The following is a 21252-nucleotide window of genomic DNA, read 5'->3' on the forward strand; positions in this document are numbered from 1 at the left end:
GGCTCTGGGGATCCGTTTGCACTGATAATGGACTAAATTGAGTCGTCTTGGCTATTAAAATGGACACGCCACGAGAATAAGGGGTGTGAGTGGCATGATATGTCCATCTTATCCATGGGCGTCTCAGCGCCAGCTGGAGTTGGCCAGTAACATGTGTCTCAACCAAGACTATTATATCTACCCGGTAGGATTTGAGACAGCCAAATACCGCTGTGCGCTTGAGCTTATCCCGGACGTTCCAGGTTAAGAATTTTATGGTGGCCATGCGTTATTGAGACAAGTATTTCCCATTAGGAGTATCATGACAGTCCGCAGAGCAGCTTCACCTACACAATTCTGAGAGATGCATAAACAGGAGCATTGCAATAACAAAATGTGCCATGTATGTCTAACTCGTGTATCTTGTTACCTTGCAAATAGTTATCCATAACTTATAACTTTCCCTCCCCCCACCCAGCCCTCAGCTTCCCCAACTTAGCTGAGGCATTTGTCCCATAACCTATACGGATTAGTCCAATCAACTTCAAAACTCTTAGTGTAGACTGTTCCGCATCAACCTTTCTATCACCCACGTGAGTGTTTCAGGCCGTATGGGTGATAGTCAATGTGTCTACCTATTCAGGAGGCGAACATTCGCTGTTTTTGGGTCCATTTGCAGAACTAGTGATTTATGTAATCAGTGATGTTCTTAGTCCCATTCTCGGAATATGTTAGGGGTAAAGTGGAGGGGAAGGATACTCGCAAATATCAGAAGAGGAGCAAAAAAACCCCTCCCCCAAAACAGCCAGTCAGAAACAAGAAAATTGAGGAAGAGAGGACCATTTTGCGTATCGGTACAACGTCTCCGATGCATTTTGGGTTGCAAACTATATTAGGAGTCAGGAACAACTGTTATATCCGGCCTTTAATCTTGATGACCATCTCGCTGGAGATAGTGGAATGGTAGTGATGCCGACATGAGTTCAAGGGGGTAAAGGTGGGGGGTTACGGTGCTCTAAGCCTGTAGATACAATATGCAGTGCTATTGCAGTCTGGTGAGCACCGTGCCCCATATATATTCTGCTACAGGGGATGGGCTGTGGGCAAAATTCCAGTATTGTGGCACAAAAGTAGGTCAGGTTTCCATAGAGGGGAAATGTACAGAGCAGCTTACCCTTGGAGCAAGGTAGATGTTCTCCGTTAGACGGGACGATTTCTGTCAGCATCTCTCTGGTCCAGCCAGGCCGAGGCTAGTGTCGGGTCTTCAAAGAAATATGCTCGGTCATCTCCCACGATGTGGAGAAGTGCTGGGAATAACATGGCGTACTTTAGGTGGTGAGCCTTCAGACGTCACTTAACATCCACAAAGTGGGCCCTCTTTCTGGACCTGCGCCGAAAAGTCTGGGAATACCGATACGTGTCCCTTTTTGGAAGGGGATATTTCCCTTTTCGCGGTTCAGACGCAGGATGGTATCTCGGTCCCGATAATTTAGTAACTTTGCGATGAAGGTGCGTGGCGGTGCCCCTTCTGGGTGGCGGCGTGCGGGCATGCGGTGAGCATGCTCCTGTATAAATATAAAAAGAAAAAGACGCACTAGAAAGCAAATAAATTATAAAACCCTAAACTGCAGCAAATATCAGTGTAGTGAGAATAGAAAAGAATAAATAAGTGCGCTTGCAATCAAGTGACAAAATTATATATATATATATATATATATATATATATATATATATATATATATATATATATGAAAATAGTGATTGAAGTTCATGAATTGCCTGTAAATATATAATAAAGTCCATTCATAAAAAAACTTAATAAGAATGAGCAAATCTCATGGGGGAGAGTCGCACATCCAAAGTTCAACAGTCCCAGCCCGTATGAAAGGAAAGGGGGAAGAAGGGAATGTGGAGAAAACAACATCCAGGCTGAAGGTGAATCCAGATGACAGTAAAATTGAGCCCTTACCGGAACTGGTGGACCTCCTTTTATAGCAAGGTCATATGCAGATACAGCCCTCTGCGGGGACAGATGGATTCCAACGTCCGGATCCTCAGATGTTATATTTACAAGCAGTTTATGAACTTCAATCACTATTTATTTTCATATATATTTTTTTTTTTTTGTCACTTGGTGAGCACGCTCTACCACAAATGTGGTGGATAGGGCCTCCCTGCCATAGGTTTTAATTAGCAGCTTCTCAAGAAAAGTGGCCGGATCTGGTCCCTCAGCACCCTCTGGCAGCCCTATGAAGCGAAGATTGGACCTGCGGGCACTGTTTTTAAGATCATCATGCTTTTGGGCCAGTTGCTGGAGTTGGCATTGCACTTCCTCATGTGAGTGTTGAAGAGGATGTAGTATATCCTCTGCCTGACTAATTCTGGTCTCCGTCTCTTTTACCCGGTCCTGAAATTTAGTCATATGTTGTGTGATGAGGGAGATGTCCACCCTTATCTCCTCTATCTTTGTGGTTAGGGACGACTGACATGCAGAGATAGCTTCCAGTACCTAGGCTGTGTCAGTCGCCGTGTGCTCCGTAGGTGAGGGCGGGGGGTCGCCATCTTGCTCCTCGTGGTCCCGCTCCTGTCGCCTGTATCTGTCCAGCGATGATGAAGCGGTAGTGTTCCTCTTCGGTGGGGACATGATGGGCGCAGTATAGGATTCCCAATCCGTCAGGCAGAAGTGCAGTTAGGGCGTTGTGGGCACGCAGGATGCTGGTTCAGGATATACCGAGAACGGAGCTTAGTTTACTCGCGTCCTACGCCATTGCTGTCCAGGCCACGCCCCAAGAAATTAGGATTTTTAAAATCTTTTTCTTGGGAGTACATCACAAGATCCATATCCTCTTGTCTGTTTCTCATTGTTTTATACAACTTCGGCTTAGCTGGGTGGGGATGCCTGCCTTTTTTTTTTGGCCCAGTTCTTTCTATCAACTGTGGGTGGCAGCGTGTAACCTAAGTGGTCATGAATATGAGCTCCTCGTCCTGTTATTTAGCGCAAGAAAATGATTAATGATTTCATAGGTAAGCCTAAAATACTAATTTACCACGTGCCTTTGAAGCTTAAACTATAGGGAAGGAACTTCTTGTCTGTCCTGTGTAGGCAGTTCACATAGGACTGCTTTTTCCTTCTGTGAATTCGACAACGTTTTTTTATTTATCCATCTGTATGATGCTTATAACATGGCTGTGGAGCTGTCAAGTGAATGTTCAAATTTTTATGTATATTTTTTATTTTACTAAGGCCTGAAAGCAAACAAGAACCTGTAAAGACTGAAATGGGACCACCTCCATCTCCAGCATCTACATGTAGTGATGCTTCTTCTATTGCCAGCAGTGCTTCAATGCCTTACAGTAAGTCCCCATAACTGAGTGTTTGGGGTATGTTTGCCTCATGGAATATCTGTTTAACACCCACATGGACTGTAGCATGTTTGTGTGCTGAAACGGCAATCCCTGTTAACTTGAATTGATCTGCCCTGTGAGCCCCCCTTTTGATCTTTGTGTCAGGCTGTCAGCTAAGAGCAGAACAAGTACAGGAAGTTGGTTACATCCAGGTCCTGTATGCCCCCAGCCTTACTATCCTAGCTTTACAAACGCTAAAATCCCTTGTCTAAAAGGAAAACCCCTTTTAGTTTCCCTTTTTGAGGCAGCCATCTGCTGCATAGTAAAATAGTGGTGTTGTTTAAAATGGCTCTTTGTATAGTGTGTTCAAAGTTTGGTCTTTCAGAACGCAGGCGATCCACACCAGCTCCCAAGGAGGAAGAGAAGGTTAATGAAGAGCAGTGGTCCCTCAGGGAGGTAGTCTTTGTTGAAGATGTCAAAAATGTCCCCGTGGGCAAGGTTCGTGTATCATGTTTTCTACATTTCCAGCTTCTATGCAGTTTGTTTCAATGAAATATTTCTCTTTTAATGTATTAGTGATGTGCCCAGCATCCCTTTGACTAACTTAATTTTTACTTTTGGTTTTTAGGTACTAAAGGTGGATGGTGCCTATGTTGCTGTGAAGTTCCCTGGGACATCAAATAGTACCAACAGTCAATGCACTCCTGGCTGTGAACCTGACCCATCTTCACTTCTCCAAGATTGTCGACTTCTGAGGATAGATGAACTTCAGGTAGGTGACTGCTAGGCCCTTAGATCGTCTTTTTATTTGAACATTTAAGAGGAGCTCCAGGCTCCCGCAAACAAATACTGTAGCTGCTGACGTAAAATAAGGACACTTATCTGTCCAGGGATGCAGCAATGTCTTCACCCAAGCTGATTGTTCAATCGGCTTCGTGTGCAGGCTCAGACATCTCAAGTCAGGGAGACAGGTTTCTACTGCGCATGTGACTAGTCCTGTAGCTTTCTGGGATCTGTGATGTGTCCCAGAAGACTGAGGGGGAGGAGGGGACGCCCTTCCTGCTCAGATCGCCGCAGCGCATTTGACCAGAAGTGGAGCAGGTACCCATCAAAACCAGATACACACATGCGCCAAATGTGGCAGTGGAGGGGGCCGGATGCAATTTGTAATCAAAACATGTTCTGTTTGTTATCTTTTACAGTTCTGTTGGTTTTTCTGAAGGTCTCTGATAGTATACTTAACATGTGGTTGGGTATTATATAGTGATGAATTTTATCATAGAATAATTCGTTTTGCAACTGAAACTGTTTGTAGGTGGTGAAGACAGGTGGAACACCCAAGGTCCCCGACTGTTTCCAGAGGACTCCGAAAAAGTTGTGTATTCCTGAAAAAACTGAAATCTTGGCTGTGAACGTGGATTCTAAAGGTAATTCCTACAGCCAGGCACAAGCAGGGTTCCTTCTTATATTGGTACACGGCACACAAGACCCATTGATATAGATCCTACCATTAGCAGAGTGGACATTTTAAAAAAAGGAATTGATCCTCTCCCAAGTCTATACTAATCAGCTTAGCACCCTAAGAGGTCAGGCACATCAGCATTTTTTTGTAACGCTGTTAACACTGTTTTGCTTATGCTCTAGTCTGATAACTAACAGTTTGCTTATGTAAATGAGTGGTTGCAGTTATATAGTTTAACCCTTTTAACCTGTTTGTGCTGGCCAGAAGGGAGGCGTCAACTCAAAGGGGTTAATGAGAACTATTTGGAGGTGATTATTTTGTTAGAAGAAAAACCCTTGCTAATGTGAATACAGAAAAGGTCAACCTTCATGAAATGGACCCTTCAGTTAGTTTTCAAATGTAGCACTAATAGCTAGGTTCATGGTTCAGGCTGAAGATGGTTTAGCATCACTAAAGGCATGCTGTGACAGGTTTTCTGTGCGTGCCTTTCCCATGTTCCCAATGCAAGAGCGAGGGTCGGTCCTGAAGATTGAAGCTTTGTTCTGTATTAGGAATCTTTCATGATAAGAATAAGGAACTGCTGATATAGACTTCCTGTCGAGGAAATTCAATTCCTCCTAAAGTAGGAAAGGGCTTGTACATCTCTCTGAAGTTCCAACCCTTCTCCACAACATATATATATTTGGTAGACTTTTTTTTTTTTTTTTTTTATGTACAGTGGGGATGGAAAGTTTTCAGACCCCCTTAAATTTTTTTCTCTGTTATATTGCTGCCATTTGCTAAAATCATTTAAGTTCATTTTTTTTTTCCTCATTAATGTACACACAGCACCCCATTTTGACAGAAAAACACAGAATTGTTGACATTTTTGCAGATTTATTAAAAAAAAAACAAAAAAAAAACCCTGAAATATCACATGGTCCTACGTATTCAGACCCTTTGCTCAGTATTTAGTAGAAGCACCCTTTTAATCTATAACAGCCATGAGTCTTTTTGGGAAAGATGCAACAAGTTTTTCACACCTGAATTTGGGGATCCTCTGCCATTCCTCCTTGCAGATCCTCTCCAGTTCTGTCAGGTTGGATGGTAAATGTTGGTGGACAGCCATTTTTAGGTCTCTCCAGAGATGCTCAATTGGGTTTAAGTCAGGGCTCTGGCTGGGCCATTGAAGAACAGTCACAGAGTTGTTGTGAAGCCACTCCTTCGTTATTTTAGCTGTGTGCTTAGAGTCATTGTCTTGTTGGAAGGTAAACCTTCGGCCCAGTCTGAGGTCCTGAGCACTCTGGAGAAGGTTTTCGTCCAGGATATCCCTGTACTTGGCCGCATTCATCTTTGCCTCGATTGCAACCAGTCGTCCTGTCCCTGCACCTAAAAAAACACCCCCACAGCATGATGCTGCAACCACCATGCTTCACTGTTGGGACTGTATTGGACAGGTAATGAGCAGTGCCTGGTTTTCTCCATACATACCGCTTAGAATTGGGGCCAAAAAGTTCTATCTTGGGCTCATCAGACCAGAGAATCTTATTTCTCATCATCTTGGAGTCCTTCGGGTGTTTTTTTAGCAAACTCCATGCGGGTTTTCATTGCACTGAGGAGAGGCTTCCGTCGGGCCACTCTGCCATAAAGTGGCCCGACTGGTGGAGGGCTGCAGTGATGGTTGACTTTCTACAACTTTCTCCCATCTCCCGACTGCATCTCTGGAGCTCGGCCACAGTGATCTTTGGGTTCTTCTTTACCTCTCTCACCAAGGCTCTTCTCCCCCGATAGCTCAGTTTGGCCAGACAGCCAGCTCTAGAAAGGGTTCTGGTCGTCCTAAACGTCTTCCCTTTAAGGATTATGGAGGCCACTGTGCTCTTAGGAACCTTAAGTGCAGCAGAAATTTTTTCGTAACCTTGGCCAGATCTGTGCCTTGCCACAATTCTGTCTCTGAGCTCTTCAGGCAGTTCCTTTTGACCTTATGATTCTCCTTTGCTCTGACATGCACTGTGAGCTGTAAGGTCTTATATAGAGAGGTGTGTGGCTTTCCTAATCAAGTCCAATCAATATAATCAAACACAGCTGGACTCAAATGAAGGTGTAGAACCATCTCAAGGATGGTCAGAAGAAATGGACAGCACTTAAGTTAAATATATGAGTGTCACAGCAAAGGGTCTGAATACTTAAAACCATGTAATATTTCAGTTTTTCTTTTTTAATCGGCAAAAATGTCAACAATTCTGTGTTTTTCTGTCAATATGGGGTGCTGTGTGTACATTAATGAGGAAAAAAATGAACGTAAATGATTTTAGCAAATGGCTGCAATATAACAAAGAGTGAAAAATTTAAGGGGGTCTGAATACTTTATGTCCCCACTGTACGTCTTAAAGCATAACCAAAGGAAAGATGCTCTGATGCCCAAAAGGTCGCTCGCCGGCATCTTCCCAGCTTATTCTGGGTGCTGGCCTTCGACTGTCTTGTTTGGACAGTGCAGGGTGATGTCAAACCTGTACATGTGTGGGAGTCATTCATCCCGACACATTAGCACTGTGGCGGAAATGCATATGGAGCCGCACATGTAAAAAGCCTGCCTGCTCACAATCCTCCTCCCTTCCTCCCTCCTCCCTTTCTCCCTCCTCCTTCCTCCCTCCTCCTTCCTCCCTCTTCCCTTCCTCCCTCCTCCTTCCTCCCTCCCTCCTTCTTCTTCCACTTTAATACTTGTCAGAAATGTTTGTTATCCTCATCCTGAAGCTGTTTTGTTTTTACTGCTGTGTTCAGGGGTTCATGCTGTTCTGAAGACTGGAACATGGGTTCGTTACTGTATTTTTGACCTTGCTACTGGGAAAGCTGAACAGGAGAACAATTTCCCAACCAGCAGCATTGCTTTTCTTGGTCAGAATGAGAGAAATGTGGCTATATTTACAGCTGGACAGGTCTGTAATTTTACCTTTTTGGGACCTTTTTTTTATTTGCCAAGTTCAGAATAATCATGGAATACATGTGGTTTTGTTCTAGGAGTCTCCAATTATCCTAAGAGACGGAAATGGAACAATTTATCCCATGGCTAAAGACTGCATGGGTGGCATCCGAGACCCTGATTGGCTGGACCTTCCTCCCATCAGCAGCCTTGGTATGGGAGTTCACTCCCTGGCTAATCTCCCAGCAAATTCAACCATCAAGAAGAAGGCTGCTATTATTATCATGGCTGTTGAGGTATAAGTTGTTGCATGCAGTTGGTTGACCTCTTTAGTGTAATCCATCAATCAACAGTGTTGACTCATTACAGTTGATGTCAACATTTTTAGACTTTGTGGTGGTATTTTGTTTTTTAAGCGTTCACTCTTAACTGATGGTGCCCTAGACTATTGATACTTTATTTTGCTTTCTTATGTTGACCTTTTTTTTTTGTTTGTTTGTTTTTAGAAACAAACCTTGATGCAACATATTCTGCGTTGTGATTATGAGGCCTGCAGGCAGTATCTAGTGAACCTGGAACAAGGAGTGGTTCTGGATCAAAACACCCAGATGTTGCAGACCTTCCTTAGCCACCGGTGTGATGGCAATCGAAACATCCTGCACGCCTGCGTGTCTGTGTGTTTTCCAACAAGCAACAAGGAGACTAAAGAGGAGGAGGGTAGGGGTAAACACACAAACTTAAGTATTATTTCAACTATATAAAAGTCTAGAGCTTAAGAATTGGTCCACTGATGTATTCGTAATAACAATAGAATATTGTCTATTGTGAATATTCCACTTTTGTGGAAGTGGTTGTAAAGGCACAAGGTCAGGCTTGTGGCAGCTGCTGTCAATCATGGCCATTGAGCCAATAAGGAGACAGAGGGGACGGTTCTGCGTCTCCATTTGTGAATGGACATACAGAGCCGTAGCTCGGGAGCACCCTTGCTTGGGTCCCCCCAGAGCAATCTGCTTGCTCTGGGGGCACCTGGGAGAAGGGAGGTGCCAGAAGCGCCGACATGGGACCCGAACAGAGGGTGCAAAACCACTACACAGAGCTGGTAAGTATTACCTACAGAATACTTTATTAATCACAAACACACTTGACGGCAAAGACAACACGAGATCACAACAATAAACTCAATAAGATACCAATAACAGCCATTAGCACCAAATAAAATTAAAACTACGCTACAAATAAAACAATCCTAGGATTAAAATACAACATAGAATGAAATAAAACAGATTAAAATAACAGACAATAAAACTACCAAATACAATAATGCACCACTTTCTCTAACATCACCCCAAATAATAACCAACACAATACCAACATACAAAACACCACAAAATCCTGATCATAAACCAGAATTAAATCTTCACCTCCAGCCCTCACAGAAAATTATATATCTTGATTGCCACAGGCAAAAATGATTTCCTGTGTCGCTCGTGGGTGTAACAATCTGTCGCTGATGGTACTCCGCAGACTGACCAGCGTATTGTGGAGTGGATGGAAGCAGTTGTCCAAGACTGAACGTAATTTGAAAAACATTCTCCTCTCCAACACTGTAAAAGACTCCAATTTCAATCCAACATCACTGGCCTTGCAATCAGTTTGAGTCTGTCGGACACCCTAAGCCTGCTTCCACAGCATGCCACTGCATACAGGAGAGCGCTGGCCACCACGGACTCCTAAAACCTCTTCAGCCTCGTCTGGCAGATGTTAAAGGACCTCCAGTCTCCTCAAAAAGTAGAGGCGGCTCATGTTAAAGACAAAAAAAAAAATAAGGCTTAAAGTGGGTTGTGAACTCTTTAAAGCTACTTTTTACTACAGGTAAGCCTATAAGGCTTACTAGTAGCTACCTCAGATATCTCCTAAACCTGCACGGTTTAGGAGATATCCCCTGTATCAGCATGTGCCAACGTCATCAGCACTGAACCAATGGCACGTACGTGCCGTTGCTTCAGTTAGTGTGCTGTTAACGGCGGCTCCCGCGTGTCATTGCGGCTCCGGCTAATCAGTGCCGAGCCCGCAATACCCGGAAGTATCTCCGGGAGTGATATTGCCGGCCAGAGCAGTCTGCGGGGGCTTCGATCTAAGATAATTCATTCATAATGAGCCAGTATGCTATGCAGATGCTGGTACAAGAAAGTGTCTGTTTATTTCAATTGGCTTTTCTGAACGCTCATGTGCTATAGAGCTTCAGGACGGACTGGATCCTTCCTTAAATTCCAGGAAGAGATCGTCAGAGCCCTTCTGTTTACAGACGGTGCTCCACCTCACCTTCCCCAACCAAATGCAGTAAGCCAGCTGCATGAGAGGCATTTTCTTTATGTCCTCCCGAGTACCCTTACCTCAACGAGCCCCCCAAAAAAGATGTGTCTGCAGCAAGCGTGGATATAGGCGTGACACCCGCTATTATTGTCCCTCCTGTCCTGAAATCCTGGTCTTTGCATTGGTGAATGTTTTGAACGCTACTATACACTAGTTGAGTATTAGCGTAGGGTACAGCACTGCACAGACTAGGCACACTTTCACAGGGTCTCCCAAGATGCCATCGCATTTTGGGAGACCCGTACCTGGAACCGGTTACAGTTACAAAAGTTAGTTACAAAAAAAGTGTAAAAAAAACCACAAAAAAATATATAAAATAAAAAAAACAAAAATAGTTGTCGTTTTATTGTTCTCTCTCTATTCTCTCTATTCTGCTCTTTTTTACTGTATTCTATTCTGCAATGTTTTATTGTTATGTTTTATTATATTTGCTTTATAGGTATGCAATTTTTTTATAGTTTACTGTGTTTTATTGTTAACCATTTTTTTTGTTTTCAGGTACGCCATTCAGCTGCAGAGCGGATTTATTTATCTTGACAGCAACAGTGTTTGCTCCCACGATACATAAAGCCGTGATTTCACCACCACAGTTAAAAAAAAAAAAAAAAAAAAAAAAAAAAAGAGCATACATGCCGAAGCATGGGGGCAGCAGGGGTGGAGGAGCGACTAGCTCCTACCTTTTGGGGCGGATGCCCCCATGCTTCGACATATATAAACGGTGCATGTATGCCCATCATTAGAAGTGGGTGGTTGAAGGGAAGTATTCTAATGGTGGGCATACCCACCGATCAATCCTTTTTTTTTTTTTTTTTTTTTTTGTTCAGCCCACAGGCTGCATGGAAAAAAAAGTTTACAATATATGCCCAACAAGGACCAGCAACGTACTGGTATGTTGCTGGACCTTGAGTGGTTATACCAGAATGATGCCTGCATGTTTAGGTATCATCTTGGCATCATTCTTTTCGGCCAGCGGTCGGCTTTCATATAAAAGCAATCCTAGCGACTAATTGGCCTCTAGACTGCTTTTACAAGCAGTGGGAGGAAATGCCGCCCTCCCCCACACCGTCTTCCATGTTTTTCTCTGGCTCTCCTGTCCCAACAGGGAACCTGAGAATGCAGCCGGTGATTCGGCCAGCTGACCATAGAGCTGATCAGAGACCAGAATGGCTCCAATCATCTCTATGGCCTAAGAAACCGGAAGCTACGAGCATTTTATGACTTAGATTTCGCCGGATGTCAACAGCGCCATTGGGAAATTGGGAAAGCATTTTATCACACCGATCTTGGTGTGGTCAGATGCTTTTGAGGGCAGAGGAGAGATCTAGGGTCTAATAGACCCCAATTTTTTCAAAAAAGAGTACCTTTCACTACCTATTCATAGGGGATATTTACATTCCCTGAGATAACAATAAAAATGATTAAAAAAAAAAATTTAAAAAATGAAAGGAACAGTTTAAAAATAAGATTAAAAAAAAAAAAAAGTACTCCTGCCCCCCCCCCCCCCCCGTTTTCGTGCAAAGGCGAACGCAAACGTCGGTCTGGCGTCAAATGTAAACAGCAGTTGCACCATGCATGTGAAGTATCACCGCAAAGGTCAGATCGAGGGCAGTAATTTTAGCAGTAGACCTCCTCTTTAAATCTAAAGTGGTAACCTGTAAAAGCTTTTAAAAATGTATTTAGTTTGTCGCCACTGCACGTTTGTGTGCAATTTTAAAGCATGTCGTGTTTGGTATACATGTACTTGGCCTAAGATCATCTTTTTTTATTTCATCAAACATTTGGGCAATATAGGGTGTTGTAGTGCATTATAATTTAAAAAAGTGTTTTTCCGCAAAAAAAAGCGTTTGAAAAATCACTGCGCAAATACTGTGTGGAAAAAAAAGATGAAACTCCCACCATTTTAATCTGTAGGGCATTTGCTTTAAAAAAAATATATAATGTTTGGGGGGTTCAAAGTAATTTTCTTGCAAAAAAAATAATCTTTTTCATGTAAACAAATAGTGTCAGAAAGGGCTTTGTCTTCAAGTGATTAGAAGAGTGGGTGATGTGTGACATGAGCTTCTAAATGTTGTGCATAAAATGCTAGGACAGTTCAACCCCCCCCCAAATGACCCATTTTGGAAAGTAGACACCCCAAGCTATTTGCTGAGAGGCATGTCGAGTCCATGGAATATTTTATATTGTGACACAAGTTGCGGAAAAAACGCACACACTTTTTTTTTTTTATTTGCCCAAAGTTGTCACTAAATGATATATTGCTCAAACATGCCATGGGCATATGTGAAATTACACCCCAAAATACATTCTGTTGCTTCTCCTGAGTACGGGGATACCACATGTGTGAGACTTTTTGGGAGCCTAGTCGCGTACGGGACCCCGAAAACCAAGAACCGCCTTCAGGCTTTCTAAGGGTGTAAATTTTTGGTATCACTCTTCACTGCCTATCAGTTTCAGAGGCCATGGAATTCCCAGGTGGCACAACCCCCCCCCAATGACCCCATTTTGGAAAGTAGACACCCCAAGCTATTTGCTGAGAGGTATAGTGAGTGGTGAACCCGCTGTGAACACTGCAAGGAGTCACAGCCAGCTTCCCACAGTTAACCTGCTGCCACTGTGGATCTTAAGGACGGACCCAGTGAGGATGGCACTGGATCCCTGGACAGGTCAGTGTTATAAGTCAGTAGCTACAGTGTTTTGTAGCTGCTGACTTTTAATTTTTGGAAACCTGGCTGAAGCTCCTCTCTAACATATATTCTGAGCAGCAAAGAGCACTCGGTGTGCCGCCACTATTATGAATGATGTAGAAGCTTGCCTGCTTTTACATACTGCTCACTGTATTTTAGTTATCCTAAACTAGTAAGGAATCAATATTTTGGGGAAACTCATTTCTAAAGAATGCAAATGATTCTTCTCTTTGTTTCAGAAGCAGAGCGCTCGGAGAGGAACACATTTGCAGAGCGATTATCTGCTGTAGAAGCTATAGCTAATGCCATCTCTGTGGTGTCCAGCAATGGTCCTGGAAATCGAGCTGGATCCTCCAGTAGCCGAAGGTAAGATTGAGAGTTTTGCAAAGATTTTCAAAGGTCCATAAACCTATATTTTATTCACAATAGAACATAAAAAAATCAAATATTTAGTGACGGGTCACACTAGTGCGATGCGAGAACCCTGTGAATCCAGTGCGGGTTCCCGCATTGCACCTGAATCACAGTGTTTCACATTAAGATCTGCGAACCGCTGTGGGTATCAATGTAAAGTTAACAGCCCCAGATCAAATTGCAGTGTGAACTGTAAAATGGTGCAGGAATCGTATTGCATAAGTGAACAGCCATGCAATCCGATTCCAGTGCGGACCAAAAAAGGGTCCTGCACCATTTTGGTGCAAATGAAATGCGATTTCAGCCATACAGTTTTCTCATCACACAGACATCACATGTGATGTGAACAGCACTGTGGTGCGAATCACATGCGATGTCTGGCATGGTTAAATATTTCATCTACAGTACATATATCCAAAGATTTCAGGAATCTGGAGAAATCTGTGCACACGCGACAAGGCTGAAACGTAATATTGGATACCTGTTGAGCATGATTCTGTGATGGACATCACTGCATGGGCTCTGGAATACTGCCAGAAATCATTCTCCGTGCCATCCAAAAATGCAAGTTGAAGCTCTATCATGCAAAGGCCATATCTGAACATAATCCAGAAATGCCACGGTCTTCTCTGAGCCAAAGCTCATTTATAAAATGGTCTGTTGCAGGTGTAAAACTGTTCTGTGGTCAGGAATTTCTTCTTTTTGCAAACGTGGGTGCTGCATCCTCCAGACTAAAGGGCAGGAGGCAGAACAAAAGCCTGCGTCTCTGGTAGAGGGGTGCATTAGTGTGGAATGGGCAGCTTGTACATCTGGAAAGGCACCATCAATGCCGAAAGATATATATCCAGGTTTTAGAGCACCATATGCTCAGCCATAAATGGGAAAACCTTCCTCTCCCAAATATCCAGCAACTGGTCTCCTCGGTACCCAAATGTGTTCAGAGTGTTGTGTTGGTTAACCGGGCCCTGTCCCAAATTTTTTGGAATTGTTTGCCAGGTTTTTATTGCCCTGTCTCAAATTTTTTGAAACATGTTGCTGCCCTCAATTTCAAAACTTCCTTATTTTCCTAAAATGGTACATTTTCTGAATGAAAACATCTGATATGTTTTCAATTGTAAATAAAATATGGGTTGTAGACTTGCAAATTATTGCATTCTGTTTTCATGTAGTTTTTACAAAGCGTCCCAACTGTTATGGCATTTTTGTAGATTTAAGCAGATTTTGGTGTTTCTGCACTTTCTCTATTGTGGCTTTACTCTTTTTGGAGTACTATTAGCTAGAAATAAAAGCATGTATTAGTGTGCAGGAAATCGCTACAGCTGTGGCAACCAATTTTGTTACTGCTCAGTTTCCTGGTCATCCGCTTTGAAAGGGTTTCTCCACATTCGTGGGAAAAAAGATTGGCAAAAACAAATCATATAGTGTATACAATTGGACACAAGTCATATTGTAATTGAATGTTTAAAAGTTACCTTTCCTTTTTAGTCTGCAGCTCTGTCATTTTCTGTAAAATGCAATATGGCTACTTGGAGGCCATCTGTACACAGATGGTGTACAGAACCCCCCCCCCCCCCCCCAGGTATTTCATTTCCTGCTTGTGTGATTGGCTCACTGATTTTTTCCCAGAAGTCTGCTCTAAAATACAAATTAAATTTTGAGCATCCCCTGCAACAAAAATGGCATTTCTGGTAAATAAATGACACAGGGAAAGTACTGAACACATGAAAGTGCAAAAAGGCATGGAAATCTATCAGTAATTGGAAAGCAATCCTGTGCAAATTAATATCAGCTAGTTCAGTCTCAACTGATGGCCTATAAAAAGGTGTCTCATTACCAAGGTGTCACACAAATGTCTCATGATGGGTACAAGCAAAAAGCTCTGAAGACCTTCGTAAACTTATAGTTGCAAAACATACCGATCGCATTGGTTACAGAAAAATTTCTAAACTTCTGAATGTTCCAGTGAGCAGTGTTGAGGCCATAATCTGGAAAGGTAAAGAACATCATTTCACTATAAACCGGCCATGACCAGGTGCTCCTTGCAAAATATCTGACAGAGTGGTGAAAAGAATTATCAGAAGAGTTGTCCAAGAGCCAAGGACCACTTGTGGAGAGCTTCAAAAAGACCTGGAATTAGCAGGTACAATTGTTTCAAGGAAAACCATAAGTAATGCGTTCAACCGCCATGGCCTGTATGTACGCTCACTAAGCAAGACTTCATTGCTGAAGAAAAAGAATGTTGAAGCTCGTTTAAAGTTTGCTGCACAACATTTAGACAAGCCTGTGAAATACTGGGAGAATATAATCTGGTCAGATGAGACAAAAATTGAACTATTTGGATGCCATAATACACACCATATTTGGAGGTCAAATGGCACTGCACATCACCCCCAAAACGCCCCCTTACCAACAGTGAAGTTTGGAGGTGGGCACATCATGGTGTGGGGCTGTTTTTCAGTACTGGAAAACTTCATATCATTGAAGGAAGGATGAATGGAAAAATGTGCCAAGACAGTCTTGATAAAAATTGCTGCCATCTACCAGGATGATGATGAAATGAGGGTGGACATTTCAGCAAGACAATGATTCCAAACACAAAGCCAAGGAAACTCTCAATTGGTTTCAAAGAAAGAAAGAAAATAAAGCTGCTGTAATGGCTCAGCTGACTTGCATCCAATAGAAAATCTATGGAAAGAACTAAAGATCAGAGTTCATAGTAGAGGCCCATGGAACCTTCAAGATTTGTAGACTAGAAGAATGGGCCAAAATAACACCTGATCAATGCATGTAACTAATTTCTCCATACAGGAGGCACCTTGAAGCTGTCATTGCCAACAAAGGATTTTGTACGAAGTATTATAGTTAGGGTGTTCAATACTTTTTTCCTGTGTCATTCCATTTTATTACACATAACTAAATTTCTGAACTTATTTGCTTTGGTTTCATTGTATGGGTTGTTACCAACGGGGTAAAAATTTCAGGTCAATAGCACTTTTAGAAAAATTGTGACTTTTTCAATTCTTTACCCACTGTATGTATGTGTGTGTGTGTGTATGTATGTATGTATGTGTGTGTGTATGTATATATGTATGTATATATATGTGTATATATATATATATATATATATATATATATATATATATATATATATATATATATATATTTAAAAATGTTTTTATTTATTTTTTTCCAGTAATTTAATTTGGAAAATAGTAACTGTTGTAAAGCAGGGACATGCAATTAGCGGACCTCCAGCTGTTGCAGAACTACAAGTCCCATGAGGCATAGCAAGACTCTGACAGCCACAAGCATGACACCCAGAGGCATGATGGGACTTGTAGTTTTACAACAGCTGGAGGTCCGCTAATTGCATATCCCTGTTGCAGAGTCTAATATACATCCTATATCCTGCTGTAATAGACTTCTTTCAGTACTGTTGTAATCTCTTGCCAGCTTAAGACTGAGGGAGATGATGAGGCGGTCTCTTCGTGCGGCAGGACTGGGGAGACATGAATCTGGAGCATCAGGTGATCACCAAGACCCAGTGTCTCCTCCTATAGCTCCACCCAGCTGGGTGCCAGACCCACCTGCTATGGATCCAGGTGAGTGATATGGATGGGTTTGACCAATGAGGGTCAGAAGTTTTGCTGTAAAATGTAAGTTACCCGGTGCCCTAGTAAAGTGCAGTGGTAAAAATGCTTCATGGTTTCTTGGACAGCTGATTTTCCTGGCTTATATTTTTAATGGTAACCCAACTAATTTAATTTCAGGGGTTCATCTCTAAGAACTCCAGTGTTTGTAAACTTCTCTCTGCGCAAATTTCTTGACATAAAAAATAATTATCTCCTACCATGTCCCATTTGTGATCGTGTATAGGAAGTGTTTGTATACCACCTCAGTTTGTGTGTGTGTGTGTGTGTATATGTGTAGATAGAGAGAGATAGCTAGAGAGAATAATTTTTTTTTTTTTTTTTTTCTGATGAGAAACTGAGGCTTAAAACTGGGAAGTAGTTCACTGATACCCCACTGGAGGTTTCATTTATGTTTTGTCTGTGTGTTTTCATATATTCTTAATAGTAAAATGTGTGTTTTATTATTGGGAAGACACAAGTTTTTGGTTCTTTAATTTTTTTATTTATCATTGTGTCTTGCAAAACATGTAGATGTGGGGAATACATCCAGGATTGTAAATTACTCCTGTGTTGTAAACATCATGCTGTTCTTTTTTCTGAAAGATGGTGATATAGATTTTATCCTGGCCCCTGCAGTAGGATCCCTTACCACAGCATCTACTGGCACAGGTCAAGGGCCTAGTACATCAACCATACCAGGTGAAACTATTTTTACTTTTCTATAAGCTCTTCAAATCCCTTGAATCCTCAAGTTATTGCAGTTTAGCTTGGTGTAAAAATTTGCTAGAATTTTTTTAAGTAGTTTGTGTATATTACCTTGATTTTATGTTGCCCTGTTTTTACACTTGGTATACTTTTTTTGTTGTAGGTCCTTCTTCAGAGACTTCTGTAGTGGAGTCCAAGGATCGCAAAGCAAATGCTCACTTCATTCTGAAACTATTGTGTGATAGCATAGTTCTGCAGCCATACCTCAGAGACCTTCTTTCTGCCAAGTATGTCCCTCTCATTGACTGAAATCTTTATGAATGAATGCAAAGTTTTGTCATGTATGGAGTAGCTTCTACCACTGTCTTGCATGGTTAAGAGGCAGGAAAGCACAAGGCTGCATTACTCTACTGGGCAGGAAGCAAAACAAACAATACAGTGCCCTAGACCTCCTCTGTAACTCAAAACATGTAACCAGTAAACAATTTTAAAGCATCGCCTATGGGGATTTTTAAATACTGAAGTTTTGGCGCCATTCCATGAGCGTGTGCAATTTTGAAGCGTGACATGTTGGGTATCTATTTATTCAGCGTAACTTAATCTTTCACATTATGCAAAAAATTAGGTTAACTTTACTGTTTGCTTTTGTTTTGTTTTTTTTAAAGTGTTTGAAAAATTGCTGCGCAAATACCGTGCAAAATAAAAAGTTGCAACGACTGCCTTTGTATTCTCTATGGTCTCTGCTAAAAAAAACATATATAATGTTTGGGGGTTCTATGTAATTTTCTAGCAATGATGATTTTTACATATAGGAGAGAAATGTCAGAATTGGCCTGGGTGGCAAGTTCCTGTAATTACAAAATATGACCAAAGGTTTTTTTACCTATATATGAGATTTTAAGTCATCCCAAAACAATGGGCTTTATTATGGAGTTGTGCTTGTGGCTGAGAGTCTTCCCTCTCCTGGGAAGACTTTTCAAGTGTCTGTCTCTGTAATGTATGCCCGTTCAGCCGAGTATTTTTGAGGTCAGGTACTGATGTTAGAGAAGACTTTGTTTCAATCCTTGTTCCAGCTAATCCCATAGATTTTGGCAGGCTCACTCCTGTGTTTTGATTTATGGTCTTGCTAGTGCTCGCTACAATTTTGTTTACGAATGTCCAATCCTGTAGGTGGCACGCACTTTAACTTTATGACTTTAAGGACTTCCTGCGTCCCTCAATGGACTCCAAAATTATTTTCTTGAGTACAAAGTTCAGCTTTAAACCTGTGTGAATTTTTGAAATTTTTGTTTTATGATTTGGAAAGTATTGAGGTTTGAGACAACCAGGCATTTTAAGAACGTCATCAGCAGCCTCTGATTTGTGTTTGGGGTTTCCTTTTTAAATAGAACATTATCTTGGCTAAAGAAAATTGATTTCTGTAGACTTGGGTTCACCTTGTAACTTACCAGTACTTAGATGGTGAAATGTAAGGGCACATTCACACTTGAGCACACTTTTTTCATTAGACTATGCGTCTGATGGCACGTTGAGTGAAACTTTATATTTTTGTTTTCCTCTCTCGACATATGGCCACAGACAAATATGTCCCTGCATTATTTTTTCCATCACAACAAGTGTGAATGTGACCATAGCTTAAGTCTTTGGAGCAAAATTGTTATTTTATCTGAAGAAGATGCTGATGAAAATGTTCCTTCTAGGGATGCCAGAGGTATGACCCCCTTCATGTCGGCTGTAAGTGGAAGAGCTTACCCTGCAGCTATAACTATTCTGGAAACTGCGCAGAAAATAGCTAAAGGCAAGTAAAGAGGGGAATCATCTTTCACTGTGTGCTCTGGTGCCATGTTTAATGGTAGAGCTACTTACATTTGTGACTAATTCTTTTTTCTTTTTAGCAGAAGCAAATGCCAATGAGAAAGAGGAAGATGTGTTCAAGGCAATGATCTGCCCACCTGGCACAAATGCAGATGACTCCCCTCTGTATGTTCTGTGCTGCAATGACACCTGTAGCTTCACATGGACTGGAGCTGAGCACATCAATCAGGTAAAAAATATACAAGTGATGGAACTAAAAAAAAAACACAAGCCTACTTTACCTCTCCATGATGGCAGGGCCCCCCCTGTATTTACACCTATCTTCTGTGTCCACCTGAACAGTTGACTCTAGCCTTCTTCTAATGTTTACTGTTATTCCTCATAAATTTACACCGTGTGTTATAACAAAAATCAAAGTAAAGTGCTAATGTGCTATTTAAATCCATTGTTCATTCAACAACATATTCATGGTATGCATACTAATACTTATAAATATAAAAGTGGAAAATGGATCCTATCCATAGATGCAAAAGCAAGTATGTTGCCAGTGAAAGTGGTGAGTTAAAGTTCATCAAAATTAGCCAAACAGTGCTTGTGAAATAGCCATTGCAAATCAAATGTCAATGCTCCCACTAGGGTGCGCAATCACCCGTGGATGTGGACCCCCTGAGCTTATGCCAAGGCAGGTTTACAAGGCTTGTGTATGTATGGTAGTCCGCCCAGTGGTATGGAGTCCCCCCTCATTGGGTCCGGTTCATTGGCAGAAACAACAACGCAAAAAGGACTTTAAAAAAAAAAATTTCCATTCACGTGGTAAAGTGCCGTGTCCCAATGGTCTGCCAGCTGTATAGTCTGTGAAATCTGTGTTCGCCGCTGCTCCGCACTTCCCTGGAGCCAACATGTATTCCACTTGGAAGGGACGTCAAACGTGACCTGTGTGCCCTGATGTTTCATCAGGAGGCGTGGCCATGTCCACCATCTTTAGCATATTATATACCTCATCCTAGCTTTCCATTGGTCCCACTAATTTACTACATTAAAGATGCTCGGGGTATTGCCTGATTCGGTTCTGTGGAGAATTACTGCACAGACCTGACCAGCGTTGGATAAGAGTTTGGGCATCAGAGGCCTGTGAGAATCCTTTTTTTTTTTTTGTTTTTTTTTTTTTTTTACACTTATTTAAGGCCCTTTCAAACTGATACGTTTTTTTACCTTGCAAGAAAATGGTTTCCCTTTAAACCCTATGGACTCTTCACACCACTACGTTAGGGGTGCCTTGTGTTTTGAAAAGTCCCGCATGCATTTTTTTTTGAGCTTTTGAAAACCATGCCAAAAAACGCAGCTCCCCATTGAATGTAAATCGTGGTAAAACCACACCGCATTTTTGACATGTCCATTTTTCACAGGTGCTGGCAACTCAAAAAATGTGCCAGAAACTGTTTATTCTGCCTTGACAGATATGCATACTTGTTTCAGGTCAGTGACATGAGCCTGTACACACTGTCAGAAAATCATAAGAAAAATAGTTTTTGAAGCGATCGTACGATGATCTGATCATTGTTACACAGCTTTTGAGAGCCGCTCACGACAGTTCATTCAATTTTTATCCGATATGGCAAACATGAACATTTTAATTAAACCTTACTGAACCCAGCTGGTCAGTGTGCTAACCAGACAGCATATTTAAATGGTGATTGCCAATAGCAGCCTTTTAGGTGTCTCTTGATTAAAGGTTTGCTTTGAAGTCAACATCACAAGGTCCCAGGTCATTGTGCATGACTTTATGTGTACCATTGTAAAATGTTTAGATGGAAAATTATTACTAATCTTGCACATTGCTCTTTTTTCAGGATATATTTGAATGCAGAACATGTGGGTTGTTAGAATCTCTCTGCTGTTGTACTGAGTGTGCCAGGGTCTGCCACAAAGGACATGACTGCAAGTGAG

The 21252-nt window shown here is 41.8% G+C and overlaps 1 protein-coding gene across 12 annotated transcripts in view; it reads left to right on the forward strand.

Annotated features, from left to right (window-relative positions):
* The window catches only part of UBR5 (ubiquitin protein ligase E3 component n-recognin 5), a 133158-nt gene that overhangs the window by 55190 nt on the left and 56716 nt on the right, over positions 1-21252 (forward strand). For 6 of the 12 annotated variants that reach the window (XM_073632069.1, XM_073632073.1, XM_073632076.1 and 3 more), the window contains 14 exons: positions 3224-3333; positions 3710-3822; positions 3953-4096; positions 4640-4751; positions 7544-7698; positions 7781-7978; positions 8189-8405; positions 12979-13105; positions 16607-16755; positions 17389-17484; positions 17654-17777; positions 19191-19288; positions 19386-19534; positions 21156-21247. In XM_073632069.1, coding sequence (XP_073488170.1) covers positions 3224-3333; positions 3710-3822; positions 3953-4096; positions 4640-4751; positions 7544-7698; positions 7781-7978; positions 8189-8405; positions 12979-13105; positions 16607-16755; positions 17389-17484; positions 17654-17777; positions 19191-19288; positions 19386-19534; positions 21156-21247 — 1884 coding nt within the window. The remainder of the gene's footprint in view (positions 1-3223; positions 3334-3709; positions 3823-3952; positions 4097-4639; positions 4752-7543; positions 7699-7780; positions 7979-8188; positions 8406-12978; positions 13106-16606; positions 16756-17388; positions 17485-17653; positions 17778-19190; positions 19289-19385; positions 19535-21155; positions 21248-21252) is intronic. The other 6 variants (XM_073632074.1, XM_073632077.1, XM_073632079.1 and 3 more) reach the window with 4 other exon arrangements.

The sequence above is a fragment of the Aquarana catesbeiana genome, linkage group LG05 (genome assembly GCF_042186555.1).
Source record: "Aquarana catesbeiana isolate 2022-GZ linkage group LG05, ASM4218655v1, whole genome shotgun sequence".
NCBI classification, from domain to species: domain Eukaryota; kingdom Metazoa; phylum Chordata; class Amphibia; order Anura; family Ranidae; genus Aquarana; species Aquarana catesbeiana.